This window comes from Rousettus aegyptiacus, unplaced genomic scaffold (assembly GCF_014176215.1).
Source record: "Rousettus aegyptiacus isolate mRouAeg1 unplaced genomic scaffold, mRouAeg1.p scaffold_m13_p_4, whole genome shotgun sequence".
NCBI classification, from domain to species: Eukaryota; Metazoa; Chordata; class Mammalia; order Chiroptera; family Pteropodidae; genus Rousettus; species Rousettus aegyptiacus.
In genome coordinates, this window is record NW_023416307.1 from 147737638 (window position 1) to 147765094 (window position 27457).

At 40.8% G+C, this 27457-nt stretch overlaps 2 protein-coding genes across 29 annotated transcripts in view; one reads left to right on the forward strand and one right to left on the reverse strand.

The window, feature by feature from the left end:
• The window catches only part of MLH1 (mutL homolog 1), a 36002-nt gene extending 34783 nt beyond the window's left edge, over window positions 1–1219 (forward strand). For 2 of the 3 annotated variants that reach the window (XM_016123941.2, XM_036219909.1), the window contains one exon: window positions 861–1219. In XM_016123941.2, the coding sequence (XP_015979427.1) occupies window positions 861–1028 (168 nt within the window). In that variant the 3' untranslated portion in view covers window positions 1029–1219. The remainder of the gene's footprint in view (window positions 1–860) is intronic. The other variant, XM_016123940.2, reaches the window with a different exon arrangement.
• Window positions 1220–2591: 1372 nt separating this feature from the next.
• Window positions 2592–27457, reverse strand: part of LRRFIP2 (LRR binding FLII interacting protein 2) — a 100229-nt gene continuing 75363 nt past the window's right edge. For 16 of the 26 annotated variants that reach the window (XM_036219913.1, XM_036219910.1, XM_016123955.2 and 13 more), the window contains 9 exons: window positions 22660–22752; window positions 20256–20348; window positions 14748–14849; window positions 14338–14470; window positions 12655–12704; window positions 7362–7482; window positions 4671–4750; window positions 3966–4070; window positions 2592–3527 (listed from right to left, as the gene is read on the reverse strand). In XM_036219913.1, coding sequence (XP_036075806.1) covers window positions 3417–3527; window positions 3966–4070; window positions 4671–4750; window positions 7362–7482; window positions 12655–12704; window positions 14338–14470; window positions 14748–14849; window positions 20256–20348; window positions 22660–22752 — 888 coding nt within the window. In that variant the 3' untranslated portion in view covers window positions 2592–3416. The remainder of the gene's footprint in view (window positions 3528–3965; window positions 4071–4670; window positions 4751–7361; window positions 7483–12654; window positions 12705–14337; window positions 14471–14747; window positions 14850–20255; window positions 20349–22659; window positions 22753–27457) is intronic. The other 10 variants (XM_036219916.1, XM_036219920.1, XM_036219911.1 and 7 more) reach the window with 2 other exon arrangements.

Here is a 27457-nt window from a genome sequence, read left to right on the forward strand (position 1 = left end):
CAGCTTGACGCAGAAAGGGCCTGGGTTCCTTATGCTTCCTCGTCGCTTTCCAATCAGATGACAGTGCTTTTCAATCAACAACTATTTAGGAGGGTTTGGTTGGGTGGGGGCCGTGGGGATTGAAATAGTCTTAAGAATTAAAGGTAGCAACGTTATATCCATAGCCACGCTCATTCATTACTTACAGTCATCTTCTGAGGTCAAGTGATACACTCATTGCACAGGCGAGGAAACGGAGGGACAGGTGGCATGCACGAGGGTTCCCAGAGCCGGTAGGTGTTGGAGCAGAGATTCAGTCCTAGGTCCTATTGGCCATAACCCCCGGGGACTATCTCAGGCCAGTGGACGAGGTAAGGCAGCACGTTTACCGAACTGTGCTGAGAGTATGGCATTTGACTGCGAAGGTTTACTTACAGAAAAGGATGGATGAGAAAGAACATTTTCTTGTGCATGAGACAGCTAAGGCTCAGATGTGGGAGAGGAAGGGCAAAGCACAATAATCCTCATTGTTTTCATTTCTTACCTGTGGAGCTTTTTGCAAACAGGGCTACATGAAGATCCCCAAATTTAGTGGTGCTAACATCACAGTCAGGATCAGATCCTGTCAAAACAAACTCCTTCTCCCTGCATGGGAACTTGGTTCCAGGGGAGAAGGTCTCATGAGAGCTGTGGCTTCCTTCTTTTCCCCCATCTCGTCTCTCATGTTCAGGCCGATAGGCTCCCTGGGAGGCCGGCCCAGAGAGGGAGCACAGGCCATTACAAGCTACCAAGACTTTCCCGGCCCAGTGCATGTCAGCCCGGATGCCAGTGTACGTTGGGATGCTCACGGGGAGGTTTATGACATCAAACATGTCTTCCAGGGTGAAGGGCCCGGCTCGACTGCAAACCCCTGGAAGTGGACCGTGGAACACATTGTCTATAAAGCCTTCCGCTCACACCTTCTGCCTCCTAAACATTTCACGGAGGATGGAAATATCCTGCAGCTTGCCAACCTGCCCGATCTCTACAAAGTCTTTGAGAGGTGTTAAATATGGTCATTTGTGGACTCTACGTGTGTTGTTCTTCCTTTATATCCTGATGTTGCTGGGTCTTAAGGTTGAAGACTCACACTAACTAGTAGCACTCCGTATGCATGGTGAGTTGACTAAATAAATTGTCAAATGTGTCAAACATGATTTCTTATTTAATTTCATTAAACTTGAAAGTTTTTCTAAATTGATTTTCACTTAGTATATATATCTCACTGTGTTGAAGAATCCCAAAAGCAACTTGAAAGCCCCCTGAGTGAACATCTGATAAGAATTCTAAAAACTGCTTTAAAATTTCATAGATCATGCGATAGATATTCTGTTAGTTCAGGTGCCTTTTAAAAGAGGTCCTGAGCATACTAGAGGCTCTGATGACACTGCCTATGGAGAAAGCTAAATTTATAATCTGTTAATACCTTCAGTGACCAAAATGTAACAGATTTATTCTTTATTAAAAGAAAGACTTGAGAGGAGAAAATAATCCTTATCCAGTATGAGTTTTTAAGGTAACCCACTTTGTTAATGACTTATGCCTAATACCAGCTTAAGAAAAAGAAAGCTCTAGGTATTCTTATTTGAAGAATGATGTAAAAATACAAACTTAAACTATAAGTGCCATTAAAATAAGCTACTTTAATACTAACCTGCATTAATAGAAATAAATGTGCAGTGTGCACAGAAAAAAAGAATGCCTATAGTTTGGAGGTAAAATCCAGATTTCAAGACTCAAATGAAGAAAGGTCTGTTGGAAGGAACAGAAAACTTATGAAGAAGTGGAGCTATTCCATGTAGAAAAGACTGAGACAACAGACAGAGACATATTTGCTGTGCCACAAAAGAGGCAAGATCAGATTTTAACATGTAGAACTTCCAAAAGGTAGACCAGGGCACCTCAGAAGTGAGAGTCCAGGAGCCTGGAAGGGGCGCAGGCTGAGTGACCATGGGTGAAGAGGAAGAGGAGCTTCCAAGGCCACCAGGGCTGGACCACACAGTGTATTGGTTCTGACTGTGGGATTCTAGGATAAATCTGCATTTCAGACATGCTGCCCCTCACCCTACTCCTACACAAACAACTGTGGTTACTACTAATAGGAAGAAAATCTATAGGAAATCATCTTAGTTCAGGAGATTGGTTTCCATATTTTTAAAACAAAGGGCTAATTATTCTTAAAGAAGGGAATAATTATTAGAGGTTTTATTCACATTTGAGTTAACTTTATTATCTAGTTTCTGGTCTAATTTAGTCTTAGGTGACCTTGTTTCATAAGACTTTCCTCAATATTTTTTTTGTGTAAACACACTGAAGATACAATAATCATTTCCACAAAATCACCTTGATTCTGAGAGTAAAAGAGAATCACAAATCCTGCAAAGTCACTACACACGATGATAAAAACCTCTTGAACTGGGTACCTTTAGAGATGAAATGAAAGTTCTTAAAAAGTTCTACATTCTGGATTATTTTCCTTTAGAAAGGAGAGAAGAGAAGCAAGGTAAGAGGGCATGGTTGCCATGATTTGCTTTAAAGGCTCCGCTAACAAAATGAATGTGCCAGTAGCCAACTGTGGTCAGCAAAAGGGTGTATTTAATAGAATCTTCAGGCAGATTTCCCACCTGCCTGCCCTGCCCTCTTCCCCACTGGGCTTGTCTGAGGTTTCAGTCCACAAAGCAGCAGCAGATGAAATACTTTTAGAAGATACAGCACAGCTGATGTTGAAGACTAAGGACCCTGCTCTTACTCTAAGAGTGTTAGGCCTCGGACTTCCCCTGCCCCATGCAATAAAGCAAGTTTTATATACACTCCCCATATCTTTTACTAACATTTTCTTATATAAATATTTTACAAAAAAGGCTTTTCCTCCAAACATATAAATTTGAATGAAACATATTCCCCACCTGTGAACTCTTCTTCACTAAAATATAAATGCTATCCGGTATGAAGGGTGAATGTCTTTTGACCACTGGAGAGAGCTGAAGTCTGAATTGCACTGTGGGGAAGGCACTTGTGTTTTCTGAGGTCTCCAGCGAGTGTCTCAGTGCTCACAGAATCGCTGTCCTCGAGAACCCGGGCCAAGGCCTCCGAGTGCCCAGTCCTTGAGGCAGCCGGGGGGAAATGGTGAGTAAACTTGATTTTAAAATTATAGAGATAAAAAATAAAAACATCATGGACCAGTTCTTAGTCTAGAATCAAACTACAAACAAAATCCAAAGTGTTCATCCATGAAGATTCAAAACTGTTTCATTCTCTCATAAATTATAAAATACAAAGGTGGCTATGTTAATGACAAAACTCAAAACAGTACTGAAAAGGCTTTGTGTCAATGGACAAAAAGTCAGTCCCTCTGGGTGGGGCCCCAGAAGCAGCCCCCAGGTGGAAGGGTGGCCTCTCTACTGCTGGGCCAGAAGTGCTGTCCTGTTGGCCTTCATCTTCTCCAGCCGCTTGGCCAGGTGGCTGTTGGTCATCTCCATCTCCTCAATCTTGTCCAATGCTGTTCGTAACTGGAGACGGGAAGAAATCAAGTCACTTCACAGGGTCAGAAAGAAAACCCAGGAACTTTATTTTCGACTTTTTGGGGAATGGAAGCACTGCTAACTGATGGCCTTGCACAGGATCCCACAGCTGAAATTGTTTTTTCAGTCAGCTAGAGGTTAAGTAATGATGCTGAGCATTAATCATGGACAGGACATACAGAAGTTGGAGAAACAGACCTGATCTAAAAAATAAAAACGATCCTTTTTCTTATTATCGAACTGACCAAAACATAAAAGTAAATGGCAATCACTGTGCAGGTCAAAAACCAACAGGAGAGTAAGTGACCCCACTGCTGTTTCCTTAAGACTGGACCCAGGATCAGCTTCCTTATGCAGCAAAGAAGTACTTCCAGGGGAGTTTTTCTTTTTGGGAATGTATTCCAGAAAGCATATAAAAACAAATACCTCTCGCTGTAGCTTTCTCTTTTCCGCCTTCAGTTCGTCCTCCACCTTCTCAGCATTCTCGGCAGCGGTTTTGTATCTGAGCACCTGTCCCTCCAGCCGACTAATCTGTAAATATGAGAACAGGGGCCTCCGGTAATGGGCACTGGGAGCCACTCCTTTTTTGCAGCCAAGGTGGAAATGCAATGTCATTAACATTCCAAGTAATCTAACACTAACAAGTCCCCTTAGGGTGAGTCATAGGTCCTCTTAGAATCCAACTGCTATTTATAAATCAAGGAATGTCCCCAATGAATTACAGCTGTGGAGTTGTTACAGGGCTGATTTCCCATGTTAAGTTTTATGATGACTATATTGTTTAAGTGCCAAAGTAACATCGCAGGAGGAGGCTCACTGAATGGAAAAGTTTTTAGACGTTTTGAAAGGCATTTGTAGTTATAAACTACAACCTTCTTGAATTCTCGAGAAATATCTACAATAAGAATTATGGCTACAGTTTTTTACATTTTTACAGAAAACAGAAGGCTGAAGTGCCCTGCCCAGTGTTTTATGTGGCTTTTCTGCCTTTAATATAGAGCTTTTCTAGAGATCCAACTATAAAGGCAGCCTAAAGAAACCCAGGCACTCGTGGGGTTAGCCACTAAGATGCAGGTAGCAGATGTGTTTTCAAGGAATTTAAATCACTCGGTACCATAGAGAAGTACTTACACTTTGTTCTAAGGTGGTTATATCCTGTTCTGCTTTTGAAAGCTTAAACTTGTATTCACTAATTTGTCTATTGGCATCTCCTAGAACAGAAGAGAATGAAAGAATCGTCTCTCAGGTAAAGTCATCTGAATCATCTCAGGCAGTGACGCCCCCTGCAGGACCTGAGAGGACCATGCAGTTTAAGAAGACAAAACATGCACACGGGGCAAGCACAGCATCTCCGGCAGCCGAGGCTCTGGAACTGTGAATACTACGAGAAACTCTAGCACCTGTGTTGCAACAGCACCCCTTGGATCAGGAGTCAGAAGAACAATCACTATTTGCCCCATGGTGCCTATAGGTAGAGCACAGAGCAGTCGCCGAGTCTTATCTGCAGCCCTGTGGCCCAGGGAACCTCTGCGACCACAAGTCTGGGCCCTCGGGCTTCCCTGGCCACAGCCCTGGCCTCCCCCACTGCCCAGTCCTCCTGCTCTCTATGCCTCAAGTGTCCCCTCTGATTTAAGTCTTCAGCAGCCTTCAAGGTTACACTAAATTTTCACCTCCTTCATGACTCTCCTTAGTTAACTGTAACTTCTTCCCTTGTTGCATTTTATTTGGACTCTCTTTTTTAACATTTATCATGCTTTCTTAACATTATATATGTATGTAAGGAGAGGGGCTCTGTCTTAGCATTCTGGAATCTACTCTGTATCTAGCCAAGTACTTTGCACATAGCATATGCTTAATATTTGACCTGAGAACTAAATCATTTACAAAAGATGTTTAGAAATGACAGGGAGAAAAAAAAATCCCTCCAGCAAGCCAAATTTAACAAAAATCACTCTCTGAAATGATTATAGGGTAGGAATTATAAGGCTTACAAGAGATAAACTAATTATAACCCAAGAACTTTTCTGTTGTTCCACATAAGTAAGGTTATAACTACCTTTAAAATCTTCAATGCAAAAGGCTGTTCTAACTGGATAGTTATTGTCGCCCTAAAAGTAATGGAATTATAAAACCCGCTCCTCAAAAGCCACCTCTGGGACTCAAAGAGAGCAATCCCTATTCCTGGCCTCTAAAACGGAAGCTTCAGGATCTTAGTTTTTAATTCTTCATCCCAGCAATTTATTATCAAAATGTGCTGCTGCTGCTGCTGCTCTTGCTCTCCAAACCACCCATGCCTTCCTGTTTTCAAAAGCGTAAGTCCTTCACCTCAGCCATTTCACACGGTTTGAATTCCACTCCGAAACACCCCACTCGACAGCCAGGCAGTGTTCCTTCCAGCCCTTCCGGTGCAGGGAAGCTGCCCACTTTTGTCTTTACGGGCCAGGCCCAGCCTGGTCCTGCTCACTCACCTTCGCGTGCGGCTCTGGCTGGTACTTTTCTCTACTTCACACATAAATGCATGCGCATTCCCCCTTAATACGATTCCTTTTGATTTCGCTGCTTTAGGCCAATCTATTTCAAATCTATCCCCCGCTCCCCCTCTAAGACTGTTGGTACCCATTGTGCTGGTTCAGCTCACCATCACAGCCTCCTAACTAGTCAACCTGCCCTTTTTCATGCCCCTGTCTTCATCTACCCTCTGTGTCAAAGTGATATTTCTACAACAAAATATTCACCAGGAAGTATCACAAGGATCCTTACTGATATCCGAGAAAGGAAATGACCTTAACCTCAAGGGTTGGTATTAATAGTATTAACAAGCGTTAATCCCAAAAGTCTTTTCTATTTAGCCTAATTCAGAATATTTAGAGGCAATGTCCATGGAAAAACCAATATTTTAAAATAAGTTATCAGACAAACCAGTATTCAAATTGGAAAAATAAAAGCCTTCCCATCCGTGAATTATATAGCTGGTGGCCCCCAACCTTTTTGGCACCAGGGACCGGTGCTCCTGTGAAAATCTAACACCTGATGATCTGAGGCGGTGATGCTAGCACTGAGGACCAGCTGCAGATACAGACGAAGCTTCGCCTGCTCCCTCGCCGCTCACCTCCTGCTGTGCGGCCCAGTTCCTAACAGGCCACAAACCGGTACTGGTCCATAACACAGGGTTTGGGGACCCCTATTATACAGTATCTAACTATATATGAATTGCTTCTGAACTCTCTCTACCATAAGAATTACTGTGAATACATTGGGCATTTTAAAATAATATGGGGTCAAAATTAGAAAGGGAGAAAAACAGATCATTCAGGTCCACCGAATAGGCTTACTTTGTGGCCTTGTTTTAAATTCCATCTAATAAAAATTAATTTGAATCAACAAAAAAACTTCTGAGAAAATTTTGAAACTACTCAACATTAGTGTGAGTTAGTACCAAATATCTCCCTCCAATTATTCTAAGATAAATTCCATGAAAAAAATTATAACTAGAAAGCGTGCTGCATTGAGCTTCACATTGACACAGGTATAGAAGAGGACCGTCAGGATGTCACTATTTGCGAAACGTTTCTAGAAATCCCGTCGCTGAGCAGTGGGAAATTCCTCTCATCGTCCCCTGAAGCACACAGGCCAGTCGGAGCTGCTGCTGGCTCCATCACTGACCAGGACTGCTCTTCTGGACTAACGGAGGACCCGCCAATCTCTAGGACGCAGCTCTCCTTGACTACTGTGAATTACGAGACGCTAGCAGCCAGCTTGCAGTCCCGCTCCCGGGACAGGGCCTACGCACAGACCGGGACTGGCCTGTCCCCCGGGACCTACTCTGCATTTCGATGAACTGCAAGTCGGAGCCGTTCTGCAGCGCCGCCAGGTCCCCCGCCGTGCCGTCACCCCTGGAGCACTTCTGCCGCTCCTCCTCCAGCTGCAGCTTCAGTTTTCTAATCTGAAGTGGAAACAAGGCTCGTCAGGATGATCCAGTCCCCCAAAGGAAGCAGATGCTTGGCCCGACCACCGCATCATAGGGCAGGGCCTATCCTCATGAGCCAAAACCCTCGCTCAGAACGACGTTCTTGCGTGCTCATTATGGGGGACGCACTGTTAAAGGTGCTCGAGATATGCTATGAAAAAATACCAAAAGGAGTGGGCACTAGGCCCAGGTGTCGCATTAAAAACAGCTCTGTTTTATTATTTCTGTAGGTTTTTTGGACATCGTTTCTCAGTATTTTTTGTTTCTTTTATTAAAAATGGAATTCTATGAGCAGTTAGATGTTTTTGTTTTGTTTTAGACTTAGGTTAAATATTCTTATTTGGAAATTTTTTCTGTAAACAGAAATAATTGGAAATACGTTTTTGAGTTTAACTACAAAGTCTACCTTATTTTACCCAAAATAAAAGATGTTCATAGTAGCTCATTTATAATAACCAAAACTGAAAATAACCCAAATGCCCATCAACAGGAGGACAAACAAACTGTGGTACATCTATCTATACAGTGGAATTACTACCAGGCATGGAAAGGGAAAGTACTACTGATACATGTAACAATATGGCTGACTCTCAAAACCGGTATGCTGTGTGAAAGATGTGTTCCAATTACCTGAAATTCCAGAAAATATAAACTAATCTATAGTGACAGAAGCAGATCTCTGGTTGCCTGGAGAGGAAGGGAGGGAGGGAGGGAGGGAGGGAGGGAGGGAGGGAGGGAGGCGCAGGAAGGGTTTACAAAGGGACACAGACGCTCTTGGGGAGTTATGAATATTTTCACCATCTTGACTGTGGCGATCATTTCATAGTTAATGTTATGATCTGAATTGTGTCTCCCCCAAATTCATTATGCTGAAGTCCCAACCTTCAAGACTCTAGAAACAGAGTCATTACAGATGCAATTAGTTAGGCTGAGATGAGGTCACACTGGAATAGGGGGGATCCCTAATCTAGGATGGCTCATGTCCCTATAAAAAGAATGCCAGGTAAAGAGACAGACACATACAGAAGGAAGACAATGTGAAGACGCAGAGAATGCTACCTACATAAGCCAAGGGATGAGAAAGATGGCCAGGAAACCGCCAGAAGCTAGAAAAAAAGCATGAAACAGATTTCCCTTCACAAGCCTCAGAAGAAACCACCACTGCTGATCCCTTGATCTTGCACCTCTGCTCTCCAGAACTGTGAGACGACACATTTCAGTTGATACAAGTCAATCTGTTGGTGGTACTTTGTCATAGCAGCTCTAGGAAACTAAGAGAAACTAACATTTGTACACTTTAGTATGTACAGCTTATTTGACACCAGTTAGACCCTGATAAAGCTGGGGTTTTATAATTTGCAAAATAAAGAAACTAAAAAATAAAATTAAAAGAGACCCTGTGTTGGGAAAACAATAAGGCCCAGTGGAGAGAGGAGTCCCACGCATGGAAAATAAGGAGATTAAGTGAATAGACATGTACTGAAGGTCGAGGTCTCTACTCCACCCCTGAATGCAGGCAGCTGGGCCTGAACCCTCAGGCAGGAGGCTGGAGGATATCTTTAGAACTCTCCAACTCGCCCAAAATAAAAGACCAACATTCCCACATCGAGGGTTCCCAACAAAACACCCAGCCACATCAATCTTCACAAAAACTTGGACGAGCCCCATCCACATGCTCAGAGCTGCCCATCGGCTTTTTAGTTCCCCACTCTTAAACCGAAGACCAAATAAACATACATAAAAGAGCATCTGGAAGGAAGGAAATAAGCTGCAGACAGAAGAAAACATCAGAAAACAAACCAACTGACATATCAAATTCTCCAAGATAAGTGAAAATATCTACATCCTTGAAATGGCTGCAGGAATAGAAACTCAATAAAAGTATTCAAAAGATAAAGGTGAGAAAACCTTCCAAAAGTGGAGCAGAAGAGATGGGAAAACAGGAGAGAAACAATAAGGAAGTTAGGCGTGAGTGCCAGGGGTTTAATGTCCCCTCCTTCCGAATCGGCCGTGTTTCCCCTATAAAAAACTCATTCTCAGAGCAGGCACCATTCAGAGCACATCTACCCGCCCCACCCTCCTCCGCACTAGGGGAGCTCCTCTGGCGCCGAGACCAAGCCTCCCCAAAGTGCCATCCTTCGCCGAGGTTCAAGGGTGAGTCTGCATGCTGAGACTTCCGGGTGGCTTCCCCAACTGTGTCCTCAACTCCATCACGAGGAGTCCAGAGAAGGCCTCAGCACTAGGACTAAATCCATGTTTTCCAGACACGTGGGGCAACGCGACCATCTGCCTTGCGTAAACCAGGACTAATGTCATTATCCCCGTCATTCCTGTTTATGTCCATCGCAAAAAGGGTCTTCCCTCTTCTCCTGCAGTCTTCCCCAAAAGGCGCCGTACAACCCATTCCCTGTCTTGGCCTCTTACCTTTCCCAAAGCCTGGAACTCCTCCCCGTGCCCTCGGGACGGCCATTCCGTCGTCACAGAGGCCCCTCACCCTCAGCCCCTTCTCGGGGCACGCCTCGCCTTAGTGCTCCCGTCAACCCTGCCTCCGTCCTCTGCAGTTCTCCGAACCACTGGCTGGTCCCCTCCCACGGCCCACCTACCGCCCAGCCTGAAAATGCGGCGGCTGCCCTCTCGCTTTCCCCGCTGTTGCCAAACTGTCCTCCCTCTCTCCGCCCTAAAATTCCCAGTTCCTAATCTCATCTCTTCGAATTACGTAAACTGACCTTCCTCACTGCCATCGTCCCACTCCTCCGTCATTTTAGCTCCTGGCTCGCACTCCCTTGAGACTATTTCTATCTTAATTCTTGGCAATTTCAAAATACATCTAAGTAGAGGATTTCTCCTAAAACTGAGGTTTCTGTTCCCAAAATACCTCCTCTCCAAGGATCTTGCCATCTATCCCTTCTTGCCCTAAGCCACGTACTCCTACAGTCATGTACGATATGTCATCATTAGATACCTACAAACTCTACATAACTCTGATCCATGGTCTCTTCTTTCTTTCTTTTCCTTTTTTTTTTTTTCCCCCTACAGCACCTGGTCTTCCTAGGTGGTCTCCCATCCATACTAACAAGGCCTGACCCTGCTTAGCTTCCAAGATCAGACGGGATCGGGAGTGTTCAGGCTAGCATGGTGTTCTCTTCTAACTCCATGTTCTCTTTTAACCACAATTCCAGGTCTTTCCAGCTCATTCTCTCTAGACCCTGACTCCAAAAATCCTTCGGTCCCACTGGCACCTGGAACCCATTGCTCCCATCTTCTTTCCTCTGTGCCTTCATGTCTTCCTGGATGTCCCCGCAAATATCCTTACCCGGTTTAATCTCTGGGTCCATCATCACTCTCTTGCACACACGGTAGCTTCCTCTGCCTTATTACACTTGCCTGGTAAAAGCCTGCGCCAGAGCAGCTAAACGTGGCTGGAGCAACAATGCATTCGCAGGAACCTCCGACATAGCATAAAATCTACTTGTTATGTTTGTTGTTTATTGTCCTGGTCTCCACTATAATATAGGGTCCACTAAAGCAGGGATTTTTTTTTTAAACTAATTTATTCATTGAAATATCCCAAATGCCTGTGCCTCTTAAATAGTGGAATCTCATTCAACATCTATCTGAATGACTGAATAGGAGTTTCCAAAAGAAGATGGGGAGAAATCATTCAAGAAATTTTCCCATAACTGAAGAACAGGGATTCCTAGAACCGACGGGGGCCCATACCATGCATGAAAACTCCAAACCACATCACTGTGAAATTTCAGAACACTAGGGAGAAGGAGTATGGTACAACTTCCAGAGACGGGGAAAGGGGTCACATACAAAAGATCAAAAATCAAAATGTCCTTGAAATTCTAAACAGCCATATTGGAAGCGAGAAGACAATGAAGCAATTTCTTTGAAAGAAAAGGAGAAGGGGGGCAGGGGAGGGAGAAGGGGGCAGAGAGAGAGAGAGACAGAGAGAGACAGAGAGAGACAGAGAGAGACAGAGAGAGACAGAGAGAGACAGAGAGAGACAGAGAGAGAGAGAAAGAGAGCGCGCGCGCGCGAGCGAGCTAGCGAGCTATGGATGGAAAGGAAACAACTGTAACACAGAATTCTGTACCCAAACTGTTAGATCAAGTAAGAGGGCAGCATGAAGACATTTTCAGGCCTCCAAAGTTAAGAAAAATTTACAGCCACATACTCTTTTCTCAGGAAGTTACTGGGGTATGTACCAAAATTAAGAGAATGAATGAAAAAGGAGGAAAGCATTAAAGATTGCACAAAGAGAAGCCAACCTAAACCACAGGTAGGGGAAACCCCAGCAGACGACGAAGGGCGGACGTGCCTCTGCACTGAAGGAGCTCGGAACGGGAGGAGGCAGAGGCGCTCAGAATCAAAAGGATGGAACGGAGGGAGGATCTGCTGCATCTGAAAACACTGAGCTTGGATTTAAACTACTGTTGGAAAGTCTGCAGCTAAACTAGTAATAAACACATAGAAAAGCAAGTGAATGAAAAGAAAAACCACAATATTAATTTGAGAGGACATAAAAAGTTGTGAAAGAGATGAAAGGCGATCCTAGGATGCTACGTGGCTCCACTGTGAGTGGTGTTTACAGAACCCTAATAATGTAAACAGGCGGGAATGACACAGTTCCTCTATTAGAAGGATGTGGGGGAGGGACGTGCACGTCTGTGGTACGGACACCGGATGAAAGAAAGCTAAGCGCTCATGTTCCACAGAGGGACGGCAACGGAGAATGCCCCAAACGGAACAATCGGAACAATCGAGAAGCAGCCGTACGCGTGTTATATACAAATACACGAGGACAATACACACCAAAAGAATGAGCTTTTTTTTTAAAAAAAGAAGAAGAATAGGAAAGGTCAGGGGTGAGGCTGGGAGAGGCGGGGCAGGGCGCTTCTGTCTTCATGACGAGCTTGGCAGAACATTTCACCCTCAAGCTGTGTGTCCTGTAAGTTTTTCTTAAAGACTAGGAAACGAAGAGGTAAAGTAAAAATCATCTTTGCAACCTTCAAATCTTACTTGAGTACTGATATTTGAAATAGCACACGTTTTCCTGGTGTACATTGGTTCACTCCCATTTTACCACGTGACTCGGTCAGTTACAGTCAACATCACGTCCACTGAGAAGAAAGCCTTTACCTGTGAAAGTAGCTCTTCCTTTTCTCCAGCCAGTTTTCGTAGCCTTACATCTAAAACAGATAAAAAAAAAAGAGTTGTACACTCAATTTGTAATGATGTATTAAATAAGCAATAAAAAATAATTATTCAAATTCAAAAACAGCAAACATGATCTGATAAGCTTAAAACTCTGAATATCAAAAGACACAAAGGCTTTAAAGGTATTAAGGAAAACTACTTAATTATTCAACACATATTTCCACATGACTGATATTTATCAGGGTACTAAATACAACTTTTGCTTCCAAGAGCAGTGATTTTCCATTTAAAGACACACTGAAGTACAAAGATCATTTCCTTGTTTCAAAACTGCAAGCTTTCACTAGTAGACAGACAAGTCAAATGCCAAGGATACTCCCACAGGCTTAATTAAGCCCTTAGTAGGAGAAAACAAAATAGGAAACGGAAGACAGAAATTAAGAGTGGGCCTGAGAGGGGAAGCTGGAACCAAGGAAACAAGAGGAACACGGTGCTGGAAGAAGCAAAGGCCCCCGAAGTCCAGCGGGGGAGGGAGGAGAGCCGCTCTAGGATGGGGGGCCGTCAAGGGCTGATCTGAGGCTTGGTAGCAGGATCAGCAGGGCTGGGTCCTGGCCTGCGGTGAGGGCTGCTGCTTCTCAAGCACCCATTACCTGGCCCCTCGGGCTGAGGGGAAACCCAGAGAGGAGTAAAAGCAGCAGCTGACACCTAGCCAGCGCCCCTCACAACCAACTAGGGTCACAGCTAACTATAAGTTCTGGTTTCTTCAGTACCTTCCAAACAAGCAGGGGAAACGCTCTGAGCTGCCCATAGCTGCGCAGTCAGTCCGTTCTCTAGAGCAGCCCTCACCCGCCTAGCTACACCCTCTGCTTTACCGAAGGGCTCTACGATTACATTTCTGGTATTTTGTTCATTAGAAAATGCGCTTACTAACTTTTTAAAAGTTTTTTGGCTTCGTCCACTCTTACACTATACCCTACTCATTAGGAAACTTACAAATATATGAAAATAAGATGAAAAAGAGAAAAACGATAATTTTTTAGTAAATCAAAGTGTGCTGGCGATGTCATCTGCTTCTTCTAGAGCAGGATTCTTAGTGGACGCCAGGGATGGCCATCTGTGTGGTTTCCTGCGAGACGTGTCATTAGATTCTCAAAGGGTTACATTTAAGAGGCTTAGTCTTTAAGAGGCTCAGAAGCCTTGCTCTAGAAATAACACTCCCCTGATAGCTGTCTTCTTGGTCATCTGTTTCTTGCCTTAAGAAATGAGGTGGCAAAAAGCTACAGAACCCTGGGATAAACAGCAGAACATAAAACCAGATGTTCCAGGAAGAAAACATACTTGGAAAGTCACCTAGCAGCCCACAGGCTCCCCGGGACGGGTGTGCTGGATTATTTCTTCACGGGAAGTTTGTATTTGGTAGGGTTAAGTCAAAGGCCACTGTGTGCACACGCGGCGCTTCCACCCACGGGCCTTAGAATGGCCCAAATGCTGGCCTCCCGAGGTCAGGGACGTCTGCAGACAACGTGCCCAGATTTCTCCTGTTAAGGATCTAGGTGAGGCTCAGACAGCCCTGTGCTGTTTTTGTTTTCCGAGATGAGACACGAACGAGCTGGAAGTCTAACAGGATAACACCGATCCAAGCCGACACAGCGACCAGTCTCTTACCCAGTGGACCTTCTCCTGCTGACTCCAAGACCTGAGCGGCTTCCTGAGACACCACGGCGATGGCTCCGACCGCTGCTTCGTGACTGACATCGCCATTGGGAGTGCCGTCAGGGATTATAACCAAGCCATGTTTCTGTGGGGAAGGAAAAAAAAAACACCATCACGAAAAATGGTCCTAAGCCGTGCGCCTTCTCGGATGACTCTGTCACAATACATGTTTGGCACCAGTAAAACCTGGTTGGAACTCGTGATATGGAATATAGCTCTATGGAAGAAATGACTTAACCCTACCAAATCTGGATGGAAGAAGAACCACTGTGGTTTGTACTCAGGCCAGGAAAGATGACAGGACGAAAGGAAGGAAGAAAAAAGCAGTGAGGGGCACGAGCTCCAGGCTAACGCCCACGTACCTCTCCTGTCTTCACTGTCTCCTTCAGGTCGGCCAGCTCCTCTCTGAGCGCATCTCGCTCATTCCTAAGGCAGGCAATGGATTCTTTCTGTTTCTCTAGGGCCTGGTTTTAGACAGGGCCGCAAGGGAAAGAATGGCACAGAAATAAGAGCAAGTGAAAGGGAGCAGAGACGAACCTAATTCACACAAACAAAGATAAAGGCACAGAAGACAAGGCAGCATTAAAAGCTTGGAAACGAGCAGTTAGATACGGGAGGAAATACAAAGTTACATGGATATATGTCTCCAGAAGAGAATTTTGATAGAAACTGGTTAATCGTGCATAAACTCGGCGAAACATGCTTATCACATCAGGCGGGAAAACAAATCTTTCGTTTTTCAGTCAAGGAAGAAAACAGGAAAGGGGAGAAGAAGAGAGCGGTAATATTAAAACAAAGTGCACCACACTGGCCTCCTTCGTACCAACCAACCCGTTTCACGTTTAACCAGCTTATTCAAGAATATACTTGATTTTTTTTTTGAGGGGGGAGGAAGGGGTACGTTTTAGAAGAAAACTCACCACTTATACAAGGTATTTTAATATAGGCTGTGATTTTTCTCCAAGTAGCATGGCAAAACATTCCTCGAATACCATTTAATTAAAAATAGCTGATTTCCAAAGGGATTCTCAAGGACCTCTTTTATTAATTTAATTAAATACGATTAAGAGTAATTTGGTTTTCTGCTCTATCTTCAAAACGTGAAAAACAAAAAAAATAACACACTGACAAAAAAAAAAAATACAGCCCACCTAAAGAGAGTAGCAGACTGTGGGTTTGGAATCTGGCTTTTGAGTCCTGACACCTATTAACTTATCTATGCCTCCGTTTCCTCATCTGACAGACAGAAGGGGTGAGAGCAGCGCCCACCCCCGGGCGCCGGCTCACGGGAGTCCTCGGGGGGAAGCACTGTGTGCCGTGCGTCACACAACAGGGAAGGCGCGGGAGAAGCCAGCTCGTGTTGCGTTTGTATGTGCCCTGCCGTTGCCTGAATCTCACAACTGTCAGAGCTCTTGTGACCTTAGAGAAGCAGGAACACACTCTGGTCATCGGTAATAAAATAGCCCAGGCTTCAAAACATACCCAAGCAGTCTACGCAGGGACCCGACAGCTGGGCTGTTTGAAAAAGCCTTCCTCTACATATTTGTTCATACATTTAAAGTTTTCCGCCAGCATTCCCATTAATCCAAAAAGTTAAACTAAAACAGGTAACTTTCCTTTCAGTTTGTTGGGTTTAGAAGTGGGCCAACTGCTAAGTTCCTGATTGCTGAGTAGTTGGACAAATTTTTAAATCATTCTAATTCTATTCTGCAATGAAACTGAGAGTAAAGAAATAAGAAAGGACAGAACTACCATCTATGTAGCTTCGGCTACATGGCAGGAACTGTTATATATGCATGAGTTAAGTCCTTCTATATTATACTTATCTACCCTGTAGTTGTCTTATCCTCATTTCATAGATCAGAAAATTGAGGCTCTGAAAACCTACCTTTTTTTTTCTCTCTCTTTGCCCAGAGTCACAGTAAGTGGCAAAGCCAGAAAATGAATCCAATTCTTTCTGGTTCCAAAAGCCTTGCATACTTTTTCTGTATCACAGCCCAGTGAAGGTCACAATTATGTTCACTGCCATCCCAGATGCTGCTGAAAAGTAGTCCTACTTCTTGTTTGCCCAAACTATAACATCAATACCTAACTTCCTTTCGACAATTCACACCATATGACGTGTCTCGAGTCTGCCTGTGAATCAATAATTTGAGTTTCTAATATTACAAGGCTGTACCCTAATACTTCAAGCTAATATTAACACTCCATTACATTAATAACAAACATAACATTAAGACAACAAAGCACAACACTCTCCCATCTGTTGACAGTCACTTTAATGTCTGCTGGGTTAGATGCTTTTAGTTCCTGGAATCTGCGTGCATAGTTAGCCATGCATCAGCACGTGGAGCCGCGGCAGTGATCACTGTCACAACGTGCGCAACGTAAGCAACGCCGCTGAATACAAAAGGCCTCCTAGGAACAGACCAATATGAAACTAGGAATTCTAGCAAATGCTCATACATGCCATTTGCTCCTCTTCCACATCTTATAACAGTAGATTTTATCTTTACTTTTGGACCTTTTAATTTTACCTCCCATAATTATGGATGGGAAAATAAAACACATCCTGTAAGTTCTCTTGTTTCACCACAAAGTTTGAAGACTACTAAAATACCTTATAATTGGACCAAATGTATTCACGCTGGATCTGAAATCCTCTGTATTACCTGACCATATAATCACTACCCTTGTGGTTGCATTCAATTATAGCTCTTATAGTAGTTTTTTTTTTAAGGTTAAAAAAGTACATGCTTGTGGAGATCTAAATAATTCTTTACCCCTGACCTACCCCCGAATTCTAGTGTCAAGAAGCCTGAAAGATAGGAATAATAGGCTGAACTTTTGGGCAATGGGTTTATTATTCGTCTAACAGCATGGGGCACAATTATCTTTAGTCAGAACGGGTGTGAGTCTTATGGTGGGCTAGAGGGACATCCTCGTATGTATCTGTTCTACACAGGGCCACCTGATGACTGAAACAGCCTCAGGGCTAGAGGCCTGACCACCAGAATCAGTGAACTAAAGAAAACTGAACTTTAACACGACTGGCCATGTTCCTTCGTGAAGTTACTAAATTTAAATCTTGAAAATGAAACTAGAGACAAGTGATACATTAGAAAGTCACTGACCATTTTTAAACTGTCTTTTTACAAGTCAAGGGAGGACCAGTTCACACATGTTCAGATGGCTAATATCAACACAACAGAAAACAAATGTTGGTAAAGATGTAGAAAAATTGGAACATTTGTGCAGTCTGTATGGCAATGTAAAATGGTGCAGCTGCTGTGGAACACAATACGGCTGCTCCTCAAAAAATTAAACATGAAATTACCACATTATGCAGCAATTCCACTCATGGGTATACACCCAAAGGAAATGAAAGAAGGCTTACGAAGAGATATTTGCAACCTCATGTTCGTAGTGGCATTATTAACAATAGCCAAAAGGTGGAAGCAAACCAAGCATCCATCAACAGATGGCTGAGAAACAAAATGTGGCGGAACATTCATACAACAGAATACTACTCAGGCTTAAAAAAAGAAGGACGTTGTGATACATGCTACGACATGTATGAACCTTGAGGCTATGTGCTAAGTGAAATGAGCCAGTCGCAAAAAGACAAATACTGTCTGATTCTACTTATATGAAGTACCTAGAGTAGTCAAATTCAGAGAGACAGAAAGTAGGAGAGTGGCTGCCAGGGGCTGGGAGTGGGGTGGGGGAACCGAGGGGTTTAATGGGCCTAGAGTTTTAGTTCTACGAGATGTGGCTACATGGTGGTGACGGTAGCACAGCAATCTGGATGTACTTAATACCACCAAGCTCTCTACTTAAAAAAGTTAAAAATTTTATGTTATGTATTTTACCACAATTTTTAATTTAAAAAAGGCAAAAGAAGAACAAACTACTGCCACGTGCAACCACTTGGATGAATCTCAAAGAAATTACGCTGAGTGAAAAAAACATAATTCCAAAGGGTTTCATTCATACTATACAATTCCATTTATATAACATTCTTACAATGGCAAAATTATAGAATGGAGAATGGATCACTGATTACGAGGCGTTAGGACAAGGTAGGGAAGGTGGTAGATATGACTATAAAAGGGCAGCATGACAGGTCTCTTATGGTGATGAATACGCTCTGTATTCTGACTGTATCAAGGTCAATATCCTGGTTGTGACATTGTACTACAGTTTGGCAAGATGTTGCATTTGGGGAAAACTAGATAAAGGATCTCTCTGTACTATTTCTTAAAATTGCATATGAATCTAAAATTACCTCAAAAATTTTAACTTTAAATTTTTTTTGAAAAGCCAAAGGAACACATTATTATATACCGCATAGAAAGAAGGTATCTACTTATTCACTCAACAAGTCCAAGAAAATTAAAAAGTCAATTTATGGCTTAACTATCAGTATAGCTTTTAGGTAAGAAAAAAAATTTTGTTTTATTTGAATAGCTATCTTATTGAACTGAGAGGATTAGGGTTTTTCTATGGCTGGTCCAAAATAATCAGTTAAAAATACTAAGATAATCATACAAAACATAAATCATGGACCTGCATGGACCTACATGCTAAAGAAAATTATGTAAGGGCCTAACCAGATTTTAACTAAACTTTCAAATTACCTATTCTGTGCCAAATATTTTTTTTCATTTCATTTTAAATTCCCCAAGTGAAAAAATTTTAAGAATCGGTTCACAATTATAATTTTAAAACTCTTAACAGAGTGGTTAATTTATATTCTAGAAGGCTCTTCTAGCTTTGGGTAGAATTTTAGAAACTCGGTATTTGAGTATTAAAAACTTTAAAAGGTAGCTTTATTTCTTTAAAACTTTTTGGACTGCCAAACTCTTAAGAAGTAATTATGTTTCCCACGTGTTTATTTATGAGGATAGGGTCACTGGAGGTGTGAAAAGAACTGGACACCACGACGCCCCTAACAATGGAGAGGATGACCCATGCCTTTCACACACAGGCATGTCTACCTATGACAGGTGCTGCTGGGCGTCTTTGCCAACTTTTCCTGACCCCACCCCATGAAGCCTCAAGCAGAATGAAACTTTCTCACTGTGTCCTTAGGCCGAGGGTTTCCTTCTGTCTGTTTCTTCCACCACAGCCCTTCCCTCAGGTAAGCCTCAGGCGGCTAGGGCTATGTGGTACCCCCTACTGCAGAACGGAGAGCTCGTGCCATGGGATGAGGCCGCCGGTCAAAGGCCACAAGGGATGAACTGGTGGGAATGTTTCCAGCCTCCTACACACTTGGAGTCTACCTGAAGTAAGGCTTAGCGAAAAAGCACTGAAGACTTTTTCCTTATGTGGGCCCCTGCTCTGGGGAGTTGTGGAGTTATAATTAGAGATGATGTCACGGTTTGGAAGCTCTGGCCAATCTTACATTCCTATCCGCTTCCGTAACTAAACTGATTTTAATCTCTTCCTATTCTCCTCATCGAGGATTTGTGGAATGCTAATAACCTTCCCACTAGTCCCACTCCCCATCCTCTTGCTTCTTATCCAAATTCTTGCAATGGAAGGATATCAAGTTACCCACAGAGTTTGAATTAAATGTCTGCGGCTGCTTCTGGATAAGAATCCTGGGGAAATAAAGAACAACTTCCTTAGAAAGTTCCTACTTGTAGGTTTCACAAGCCAAAGCTGGCTGAAAAGAAGAGTTCTTTTCATGCATAATATCAGGTTTTCCCATAGAAGTTTCTTTCTGTCTTCTGCTTATTCATATTTCACTGTGTAAATGCTTAAAAATGATCAAAAGGGCAGATTTTTAGGAATCTCGAAGTTAAATTATATTGGTCTATTCCTCATCAATGAGCTTCAGACCAAAGCCCAATTACACCGCATACCCTAATGTTTTTATCTTTCCAAAGAAGTGTCTCCTGGAGGTCAAACACCTCTTTTGTTACGGTGTCTATTTTCTGCTGCATACGTTGATTCTCCTGCAGAGGAAGAAGGGAAGAGAAGTAATAAAAGAACAGAAAGAAAAAAAGGAGGGAGAGTTAGGAGAAAAACAGAATAAAAATGAAGCTGATAAAGAAATTTAACAAAAGGGGAAAGTCTGCAATGAACAGGAAAAGCAAGAGTTGCTTGCTAAAAGGAAAGATGACATCCGGTGTCTTGGCGACATGCCTCTCATTGGCTCGCCACTACGAAAGTAAGCCAGGGGACTGGGAATAACTGTTTCAACCACAGCTATGTGGCAGCAAGCCAGCTAGGGCTTCTGTGTATACACGGCTCCACATGAGTACTCTTCCTGTGGTAACTGCCTGTTTTCCAAACATGGAAAAACTTACATTTCTGGGGAGGGAAATTCAGATTTGCTTATGAACAAAATGATCCTTATCATAGGGAACAAGCAGTAGTTTTGAACTTTATTTTTTTAAGCAGAACTGAAAAAATATAAGAGGGACATATCTCAGCTTCGTCATTTTGAATTTGTTAGCATAATCTATGCTAGCAAGAACATCATGAGTTATAAATGACTACTCACCTCGGTATTTAGAAAAATGAGAATTTAGTAGTTAGCAATTCTTAAACAACTCTTCTGATTAAGCAATGATGCCCAATTTATACCCTCTAATGTTTAACAGGTTCTCTTTCATGCATTGCTGGTAAATTATCATCTCCGACTTTCCCTACTCAAACATTTCGTATCTGCTCTACCATGCGATTCTAAAGATCAAAAAGCATTATTTTGTCATAGTCAAAGTTTTTCAGTCACACATAAACATGAATATTAACATCTAAGAGATGTTAATTGTAAACATAAGAAATACTTAAAACTAATTTAACGTTTTTAAAGTGTTTATACCCAGCCCCCTTGGGCTTTAAAAAAAAACCACGATGACAAATTATAGAAATCATGCATTACAATTCCTCTTAAATGCAATCATCAAATTAAAAACCAGAACATTAAATCAAGTCTAACTGAAGCTATTGAATTTGAGAAGCAGCTCTCAAAGCTGTTTTATTATTCCTTTGAAATCATAAAAAGGGAGAAGTATATTTCTTAACTAGAAAAAGAAGCGAAAAGTGGCTGGCACATTGACACACAAAAACAAAAAAAGGACAAAAATGGAGAGGAATTCACATCATTTTAAAATACCAGTAGGAAACAGAATTTGGATAATATGTTTCTTGCCATATATGGAAAAACTAAGACAACTAACTTCACATGTAATTTGATATTTTCAAAAGGCTATGTATCTGCATTTAGAATTCACAAATTCTACGTGCTTTCACCAGGCTAGTTTCAATTCAATTAATCTCAAAAATGAAAAAAAATCTAACACAAATTCACAAACAGAAAAAGTCATTTCTTTTCCTCTATTAAATGGTTTTTAAGTCATTTAGGGAGATTACTTAAGGCAGGTCTATGGGGGAAGGAAAAGGGAGGTGGGTATGAGGGTGGGGTGGGTGGAGCGGGGGGTCCTGCGCAACCAGGGCCATGGATGAGCAAGTGTCCTAGGGATCATTAAGAGATGGCCTTCCTGAATGCCACTCACATGTCAACATCACTAAGTTAACATTAGATGGCTTTTGATAAACACGCCAACATAGTGGGCAGGATCCCTTCCCAACAACCTCCATACTCATAAAAAATGACAACCTCAGGAGAAAAAAAAACACATTTAAAGAAAATGAACGGTACGCAAGGCGATAGGCATAAAAGGATGATAAGTGCTGTCAATCACTTCTTGGTGGACCACACTGATTCCCATTCCTAAAATGCTGCCAGCACTGTGGCACTCAGAGTCCCTCTGCCAGGAGAAATCTGAACCTCGGCACTTGGCCAACCTTCGCCTTTTTGTATATAAGGCATCTTGACAATTTCTCATTTTCATTTAGCCACCTCAGAAATGTATCTACTTGAGTGAAGATTAAGTTTCTTCTTCCCCAAAAATCGTGTCCCAAGAGACAGCATTCATTACATTTCAAAGAATAATGGTACTCTCATTTTTCCTTTTGCTCATTTTTAAAGATATCTTTAGAAAAGAATGTGATTAGGAATAAAAGATAATAACAAAAGCTTCTATTATTAAAAGGGGGGATAATTTTAGGGTACACAGTATTAACTGTTTAAGCCTGCCTTTATGCTTCACGTTTGTAAAACTTCAAGGTACAGCCAAATGTGAAGAGACAAGTAAACTCTTCATGGCCTTTTAACTCCCTTCCCTCCCAACACGTACCCTCTCATCCCACTTCATGCATTTTTTTCAAAATAAAGTATCCCACAGTTCACGTACATACCTCAATGAGCTCATCTCTTTGTCGAAGGCATTCTTTCAGTTCGTCCATTTTATGCTGCAGCACACTACACATGTGTTTCTGCCTTTCTAACTCCTGTTATTAAACAAATGATACAGTTTATATAGATAATGGCACACAATGAACTGGAACATCTACAGTATAATAATACAAAGGCTGAGTATGACCTCCAGAAATATGCCTGAACTGCTAAAGCACAGTAACTTAGAAAAATTCTGTAGTTTATGGGAAAGGTTCGGAAGATTAAAATTTTTCATCTCATAGGATTATATATCTAGAAAACCAAAACTTATCAAAATTACTAGGAACCATGTAAAGTAACTTTTACTAGGGCTTAGTAAAGTTAGAGCTTACAAAATTAACATGCGAAATTCAATAATCTTCATAGACACAAACAAAATCAAGAGAGAAGATATAATAAACACAATATCAAAAAATAAAAATTTAAAAATACATACATGTAAACTTACAAGATACAGCCAAAATCTATATAAGGAAAATTATATAAAATATTCCTGGAAGACAGAGAAGTAGGATAGAATAAATGGAACACTATACCATCCTCTTGGATAAAAAGACTCAATACCAAAAAATTTGTCAGTTCTCCCCCAAATTTATCCATACATTTAATTCAGTGCAAATAAAAACTCCATCATGTTTTTTTATTATAAACTTTATTTGGGGAAAAAAAAACAAGGAGAAAAAATAAATAGAAAACATAATGAAAAAGAATAAAGCTAGCGTCACTTAATATTAAAACATATTATAAGGCCAAATAATAAAAACAATGTGGTAATGGCTCATGAATACAGATCAAAGGAGGAGAATAGAACATCCCAAAATAGACATAATTTCATGTATGAATATACTAAACAATGAAAAAACAAAAAGAGCATCTCAAATCAATATGAAAAAAACACTTTTAGATTAGTGATGTTGAGATAACTGAATATCCATACAGAAAAGCAAAATAGGAACCAAACCTCACACCATACACCATGACAAATTCCAGATGATCAGAAGTATTCAGGAAAAAGAGAGAAAGGAGAGAGAGAGGAGGGGGAGGAGAGGGAGGGGAAAAAAGAAACTGTTATAGTACTAGAAAAAAGATGAGTGAATTCTAATAACCAAGGAATAGGGAAAATATTACTAAAAGTGACTAGAAAATCTACAAGCAAGAAAAGGAACACGTAACAAATTAGATTAAATAAAAATAAAAAATTTTGAATGGCAAAAGACACATATAATCAAAGTAAAATGAAAAAGGATGAACTGCAAAAAAAAATTTTACAGTTTATACCAGAGACAAAAAGTCACTATCTCTCCCTTACAGAGCCTTTAAAATTAGAAGAAGAAAAAAAAAAAAACACTACTATATAGAAAATTTTCTTAAAGAAATGAACAGTTCACAGAGAAAGAGAAACTATTCTCAATGTGAAAAGAAGATCACACTAAGAGAAATATAATTAAAAATATATTTCTCATTAACACTAGTAAAAGTCCAAAAACTTGACAACATATTCAGGAAGGTAGTATGTGGAAGGAAACAGGCCCTCTCAAACATTTTGCTGGGAATACAAAATGACAGAATCCCTACAAAGGGAATTCAGCAGTATCTAGCAGAATTACTGCACCTTTTGACCCAGCAAACCCACTTTAATGACTCCCATAGATACACTAGGAAAAATACAAAAAGACCTATTCAGTACATCATTTTTGCAAGACTACTTTTAATAGCAAAAGGCTGCAAACAACTTGAATGTCCATTGATAGGGAACTGGTGAAATACTCTATAGTATATCCACACTATGGAATAACTATACAGTGATAAAAAAGAATGAGGCTGATCTCTACATACTACCACCATACAGTGATTAAACCAAGGTGCCAAACAGTGCTTATAGTATGCTATTATTTTATAAGAAAGGAGGAATACAAATATATATATTTGCATATTTTTTGGAGTGGCAAGAAATATGTTTATGTATGTATATTACATATCTAATCTCAGATTGAAACATGGAAGAATAATCTAGTTAATTTAAAAACTCTCTTAAGGAGAAAATAGGAATAAAAATACAGAGACACAAGATTGACTTCTTTGAGAATTGTTTTTGTTGTTGATTTGACTTCAGATATATAAATATTTTATGTAATTGTAAAACAAAAATAAACTTAAAAAGCAATTCCTGGTGGGAGCAACCCAAGTGTCCACTGATAAATGAATGGATAAATAAAATGTGGTACATGTATATAGTCGAATATCATCCAGGAAGGGAATCCTGTTACATGCTACAACATGGATGAACCTTGAGAGCATTATGCTAGTGAAATAAGTCAATCGCAAAAAGACGAATGCTGTATTAGTCCACTTATGTGAGGTACCCAGCTAGCATAGTCAAACTCATATAGACCAGGTAGAATGGTGGCTGCCAGGAGCTGGGGGAAGATAAAATGAGGAGTTGTTTAAAAAGTACAGAGTTCAGTTTTGCAAATGAAAAAGTTCTGGAGGTCTGTTGCATAACAATGTGAATACACTTCGCATTACGGAACTCATAATCAAAAATGGTTAAAATGGTAAATTTTGTTATATGCTTTTACCACAAGTAAAAATAATTTAAAGATAAAAAGTAAAAAAAAAAAAAAAAGCAATTCCTAAATATTGAAATAAAATGCAGTGAACCTAAACACATACCCAGTTAGTAGCATAAGCACAAAGAAACTATTTCAAGTAACTTTTAAAAACAATGGTTGGATTATACATAGCCTAGCAGCAAAATAACCACCAAACAGAACAAAACAACATTTAACTATTTTCAGTAATTATATCGTTGGTAGTAACATTGGTACTGCTATTCCGGGTACTGTGGGACAAAAGAATGAGAATAGACTATAACATAATTACTATCATCCCCAGTGAATTTGAGAACTAGGAATAGTAGTGTGGGAAAAAGAAGATATACATACATAAAAGAGAAGAGATTAAGTAAAAACCTTTGCATTCTAAACATGAACTAGAACTATCAGCATAAACTCATAACGTATTTTGACTTAAAAACTTTTGTTTTTAAATTATTTTTTTAAATATCTCACATAGTCTATGGCCATGACACCCTGAACAAGCCCAATCCTGTCTGATCTCAGAAGCTAAACAGGGTCAGGCCCGGTTAGTGCTTGGATGGGAGACCACTAAAGAAGACCAGGTCCTGTAGGCATAAAGATTAAAAAATAAGAGATTGTAAGCTGACAAGGTCCTTGCAATCTGTGATGTCAACCAAGGGCTGTTCTGCCTATTAAAAAAAATTTTAAGATAAATAAATAAATAAATATAAAAATAAAATAAAATATCCCACATGAATGTTTCCCTGATATATCCACTAAAAAGGTCCATAAACGGTGACCAACTTGGTGACAAGGCGATCTCTGGCACCAACACTGCTCCATTAAAAGAGAACCAGGGTTCCTTGGACAGATAGCTGATTCCGGGTCTGGGGCACGAAATGCACCAGATGAGCCTGGGATACCTTCTTGTGCTAGATAGCAAAGAACTATCAAAAACAACTGCACTCGTGTCAAAATTACTTGGGAATCACCCTGAAGAGGTTCACATTGGTTAAACATCGGACAACTGGAAGATCAGTAAGAATAAAAAGCTATGATGGATTGAGATCATCAAATGCTTGAATTCTTGACTTCATAATGGATTTAAAAAAAGAAAACAAATAATGAGCGACTATGCTAAGATGTTAAACAACCAATTCTTTATTTTGAAAAATCATAAGTAAAAGGAAAAAAATCAAGGCTTATCTTCCCTTTCCTACATACACTGTCTCATCTGAGTACTTAGAGATGAAGGGACATTTCTCTTTAAAGATAGACTTACACTAAAAAAGCACAGGAAAGTGAAAAGACAGCCCATGGAATGGGAGAAGACATTTGCAAATCATCTATCTGATAAGGGACGTATATCTAGAATATATAAACTCTTACGACTCAATAAAAAGACAATCCAATTTTAAAATGGGCAAAGGATCTGAATAGATATTTCTACAAGAAAGATATTCAAATAATCAATAGGCATATGAAAATATACACTCAAAATCATTTAGTCATCAGGGAAATACAAATCAAAAGCACATCTGCTAGGATAGCTAGACAAAAAGATAATAACAAGTGTTAGCGAAACTGTGGAGAAATCAGAACTCACATACTCTGCTGGTGGGAATGTAAAATGGTGTAGTCACTTTGGAAAACTATCTGGCATTCCCCAAATGGTTAAGCTTAGAGTTGCTATATGACCCAGCAATTCCACTCCTATGTACATACTTAAAAGAAAGGACAACGAAAACTTATACATAAATGTTTGTCACAGCATTATTTTTCATAGGCGAAAAAAAAAAAACAAATGTCCATCAATGCACAAATGAATAAACAAAATGTGGTATATACATTAAATGGAATATTACTAAGTCATAAAAAATGAAGTACTACTGATGCATGCTACAACACAGATGAACCTTGAAAATACTAAGTGAAAGAAGTCAATAACTAAAGCCCACATATTATATGATTCCATTGAAATGAAAGTCTAAATTAGGAAAATTTATAGAGATGGAAAGTAGACTAGTGGCTACTTAGGGCTAAGGAGGGCAGGAGACAGGGAAATGATAGTAAAAGGTATAGGGTTTCCTTTTGACAAATGTAAATATTCTAAAATTGACTGTGGTAATGGTTACACATATTTGTGAATATACAAAAAAACCCACTGAATTATACACTT